Raw genomic sequence first — 5,124 nt, 5'->3', positions numbered from 1 at the left:
TTAGCTTACCTAAGGTTTTTTTTTTTTAAGGCTAATTTTGAGTTTAGCTAACATTTCAGCTACATGCTAGCTATTTTAGCTAACCTAAGGTTTTTTTTTAAGGCTAATTTTGAGTTTAGCTAATATTTCAGCTACATGCTAGCTGTTTTGGCTAATTTAAGCTTCTTTAAACTTTTTTTTTTGGCTATTTAAGAGTTTAGCTAACATTCCAGCTACATGCTAGCTGTTTTGGCTAATGTAGGCTTTTTTTTAGTTTTTTAGGCTATTTTGGAGCTTAGCTAACACTTCAGCTATATGCTAGCTATTTTGGCTAACCTAAGGTTTTTTTTCAGGCTAATTTGGCATTTATCTAATTTTTTAGCTGGCTTCCAGCTTCAGTGTTTTTAGCTATCAATGTTAGCATCTTCCGCTATCAGCACTAGCATCTTCAGCGGCCACATTCAGCTTACAGCATTCACATTAGCATTATCGCAGGTAATGCTATATGTCTAATTTATATTTATATTAAAAAGTGACAATTTATATAGTTTTTAAAAATGTAATATTATTGTGTTCAATAAATGTTTATTCTGTTCGGAACACGACCTAAGGTGTGTTTTGGATTTCGGCCCCTTGTGCGATTCAGTTTGACACCCCTGTGATTGTGAGACAGCAGGATCTTCTGAGGCTTCCTGAGCTGTCAGAGTTTACCACTAATGTGGAGTCTTAACCATCAGCAGGAAATATTTATCCTGACGGATTTAAAACTTCAGGCCACAAATTGTCTTAATTATAGTTTTTTTGAAAACAAGTCAAGTTCTGACTTTGTTTTTCAGACTTTCATAAAGTGATACCAGCTATATTTATTTGTTTGTTGTGTTTGATAAACCACAGGTTTGACAGCGACTGCATTTTGTGGTTAAGAAGTTGTCTTTCCATAAAAGAGAGAATGCGTTTCCCGCTAAGCTTTTGTTAGGAGCGCACAATGGCAGTAACCGTTTCAGTTTGTTTTGTGTGTCAGCATCCTCTCCGGGTCCGGACGCTGATCTCATCCACAGGAATGGATGTTATTGTTGCCAGCTGTGCTTACATGGATGCTGTTTGTTTACAATGTGTTGTCATGGGAACTGGTGAGGTTAAGTGTAACCATGAGGTGGGTCTGAATCCCCAGATAATTGTTGTGGTTCTTCCTCCAGCCCACAAGTCCTCTTAAAAACGTTAGCCGCAGTGCATGTGTTGTTATACTGTGGTCTGGATGAATTCTGATTGGCTGCAGGATGTCTGCCGATACTATTGACTGTATAAGAGAACTGGACTGAGTGAGTGTGATATTACCCATAGAAAATGACAGCTTCAATGAAAAGAAGTCAATTGTGACTTCATTGTGTGTGAGGGACCATGGTCTGGGTGGGATACTGTCCTTTACGGACGTTATCGCATACAAAGTCTTCTGTGATGTAAAGAGGAAAGATCGTCTTATAAATCATGTAGACAAAATACAACTAGAACTTTAAGTTTTCATCGCCTGGGCAGCTGTGGTGCAGAGGTAGAGCAGTCGACCTTTAATCAGACAATCGCAGGTTCAGTTCCCGCCCTTGTGTTAAAGTGTCTTTGCACACTTTGGCAACAGTGTGCGAGATTGTGTGAATGAGACTGTGGCTGTACCAGGATTAGTCGACTAATTGACTATTAAAATAGTCGACAATTAATTTATTAGTTGATTAGTTGTTACTTTATATTATATGGAGTCAGAGTGTAGTAAAGTTCAAAATTATAATGGCATTCTGCTAGCTTTTTGGACTATTTTTGAGTTTAACTAATATTTCAGCTACAAGCTAGCTATTTTGGCTAATTTGGGCTTTTTTTTAGTTTTTTAGGCTATTTTGGAGTTTAGCTAACATTTCAGCTACTTGCTAGCTATTTTGGCTAACTTTGGCCTTTTTTTGGGGGGTGGGCTATTTTGAAGTTCAGCTAATATTTCCGCTACATGCTAGCTGTTTCGGCTAATTTAGCCCTTTTTGGCTATTTTGAAGTTTAGCTAATATTTCCGCTACATGCTAGCTGTTTCGGGTAATTTAGCCCTTTTTTGGCTATTTTAAAGTGTAGCTAATATTTCAGCTACATGCTAGCTGTTTCGGCTAATTTAGGCTTTTTTTGTTTTTGGCTATTTTGGTGTTTAGTTAATATTTCAGCTGCAACCTAGCTATTTTGCCTAATTTATCCTTTTTGGGGGGCGTAATTTGAAGTTCAGCTAATATTTTAGCTACATGCTAGCTGTTTTGGCTAACTTAGGCTTTTTTTTAGTTTTTTAAGCTAATTTGGCATTTAACTAATATTTTACCTGGCTATCAGCTTCATTGTTTTGAGCTATTAGCTTCAATGGTTTCAGTTATCAGCGTCAGAGTTTTCAGCTATCAATTTTAGCATCTTCAGCGGCCAAATGAAGCTTACACCATTCACGCTAGCATTATCACAGGTAATGCTATATATCTAGTTTTTAGTTAGTTTAAAGCTAATGATGGTTAAGATGTGTGCTTTACATCCAGTTTGCTCATGACCCGATTAGTCGACTATTAAAACAATCGTTTGTGGCAGCACTAGACTGTATACGAGTACACACCGTCTTCCTAATGTTGGAACCACCTGCTCCTCTTTTTCAGATCCGGCCTCACATCGCTACTCTCCGCAAGTACACGTACGGAAAGCACATCCTGGCCAAGCTAGAAAAGTACTACATGAAGAGCGGCACTGAACTGGGTCCAATTGGCGGCCCCACAAACGGGCTTATGTAGTCCCACCGACACCCCCGTAAAGTGGAGGAGTAGGACCCCCCGATCTGTGAGAGAGAGGCTCCTTTTTTAGCCATAGGTCGTTAGCCTTTGACAAACTCTTTCATCCTTTCTTTTCTTTTTTTTTTTCCCCCTCCTCCTTCTTGGAGGGGAAGAAAAGTCACCTAAAAACGCTGTGACAACTGCCCCCCTCCACCCACGTCACTATGCCGCCCCTGGTGCTGGACCCCAGTGTGGCTCCAAGGGCCCGTGCAGTGAGCTAGCTTTTGTTGAGTTCTCCCCGGGCAAAGCACAAGTTCCGTGTCAACGATGTGATCAATGTTTTCATATTATCTTGTATATTTAGTTTTTTACCTTGTAAATTCTCTATACAAAACAACAAAAAAAAATCACAAAAAATCTTGTTAAACATTTGCTGAAATTCTTACAGTTAACACCAGCAAGTGACTTTGTAAAGTTTTCAAAGCCGATTTTGATTTCTAACCAGATGTATTATGTCATCCAGTCTGGGCGGTTGAATAATATTTGTACAGCATCCCTCACAGAGTAACGTATTGTCCCATGCCAAAGGAGCTGATTGATTAAAGAGGAATTGCGTCATAAAAACGAGGACCCCTCTATCCACAGGCGAGTAGCACGTGTTTACCCAGAAGCCTTCAGGACACAAGGGTATCTTTTGATAGTGTTTCTTTTTCTTGCCTCCGTTTCCAGACCTGGTGGGGGGGTTTACTGCAGCAGCATAGATTTTTATTTTATTTTTTTTTCTTTTAAATGTCACTAATGCTGCTGTCTGTTCCAGCCGTTCTACTTTCCTCCGTCCAGGTGGGGGTTATGCAAGAAGAAGAGCACGATTTACAAACATGAAAATGACCATGGAGTTTTTTGGGAGTGGAGAATGTGTCGGCATGCGAGTTTTAATCTTTTAAATTCCTTCTTTTTTTTTTTTTTACTTTGTGTAACATTTGTCTTGTAGTTTTGAAATGAACACTGCTCTAGAAAAACTATATCTTTATGTACTAAATAATCAACTCTTGCTTAGAAGTAGTTTAGCGATGTATATCTTTTATGTACGAGTAAAATTGTTGCTTTTTGGGTAGAAGGGCAGCAGTGATGGAACCCCAAACCGCCTGACAGAAAAAATGATTCTGCTTTTAAATTTGATCTTTTTTTTAAGTGTTTTATGAGGCGGGGGGCGGCGGCCATCCCTGAAAACGCTTGTAGTAATGGCTTCTTTGCTTCATATGGATTGTAGATTATATGTAGTATATGTGCAGGTAATAAGTGTAAAATTATTAGTTGGAATTGAAAACTATGTCTAGTTGTGGTGCTTGCTCTAAATTTGTAGTGATGCTTTTATTTCGTCTGTACAGTTGTACATTTGTAAACGTTTATGCTGTAAATGGGATGTCTTTTACACTTTTTTGGGAGGGGGAAAAAAGGCAAAAATGTGCATTTAGATGTGTGTATATTCATCACTCCTTTCCCCCTTGAACATAATGTATACAGTTTTATTTGATCAAGTGTTATTTTAAAGAAAAAAAATCTTTATGGCTTCACAATCTGGATTTTTGGGGGTTTTTAATTTGTGGAAAGGCCGGCCTCTATTTGTACTGAAGCTGTAACATCCACTGTTGATAGTCTGATGTGTGACAGTTTCAAAAGGAATCACTCTGCACCAAAACGGAGGGAGCATTTTAGTCCTCCGCTTCCACAAAAACAGGATATGATGAATTATTTTTGTACAGAAGAGAGCTGTATTTTGGAACAGCTACGACCTTGTAAGCAAAAGCAATGTAAAATACTGTCAATTATATAAATATGAACATATGAGTTTTGTCACACTGTCAGTCATGTACATTTTCAGGTGGCCTTATGTACATTTCCAGATGTTAGATGAAGAAAACAAACTCACTTTTGGAAGCAGAAATATGACGATGTATGATTAAACTGTTCTTCTAACATTTGACCTTCGTTCACGCGTGTTTGTTCTTTACGTGTTTGAGTTTGAGGAGCAGAAAAGGGTTTTATTTACCAGAAGTGATTAGGAAAAAAAACAGATTTATTAAATGCATTTATTTATTTATTTTTTAACAAAATTTAAATTTTAAACTACATTATCGGCTACAATAACTAAGTTGTTTTTGGTCTTATATTCTAATGTTTATTGAAAAATAATCAACTATTCTAATAATACTTTTTGAAAATTAATTTACAAAGTTAATTATCAAAGTTTTAATAATTTTTTTAATGTAATTCTACTTAAAAAAATTCAAAGTTGCTGTTTGTAATGCCGGTAAATCATAGAAACTTAAAACCTTAAAAAAATTGAAAGCTTTAATAAGATAAAAATAATAAA

The 5,124-nt window shown here is 37.1% G+C and overlaps 1 protein-coding gene across 1 annotated transcript in view; it reads left to right on the top strand.

Annotated features, from left to right (window-relative positions):
* pum2 (pumilio RNA-binding family member 2) overlaps positions 1-4,731 on the top strand; it is a gene marked incomplete in the record, with an annotated part of 25,328 nt that extends 20,597 nt beyond the window's left edge. Inside the window, 1 exon segment of the mRNA XM_024291677.2 lies at positions 2,640-4,731. Coding sequence (XP_024147445.1) covers positions 2,640-2,771 — 132 coding nt within the window.
* Positions 4,732-5,124: the final 393 nt, after the last annotated feature.

This window comes from Oryzias melastigma, linkage group LG24, assembly GCF_002922805.2.
Source record: "Oryzias melastigma strain HK-1 linkage group LG24, ASM292280v2, whole genome shotgun sequence".
NCBI lineage: Eukaryota > Metazoa > Chordata > Actinopteri > Beloniformes > Adrianichthyidae > Oryzias > Oryzias melastigma.
The sequence above is the reverse complement of the archived record's forward strand: the minus strand, read 5'-3'. Positions and strand labels throughout refer to the sequence as shown.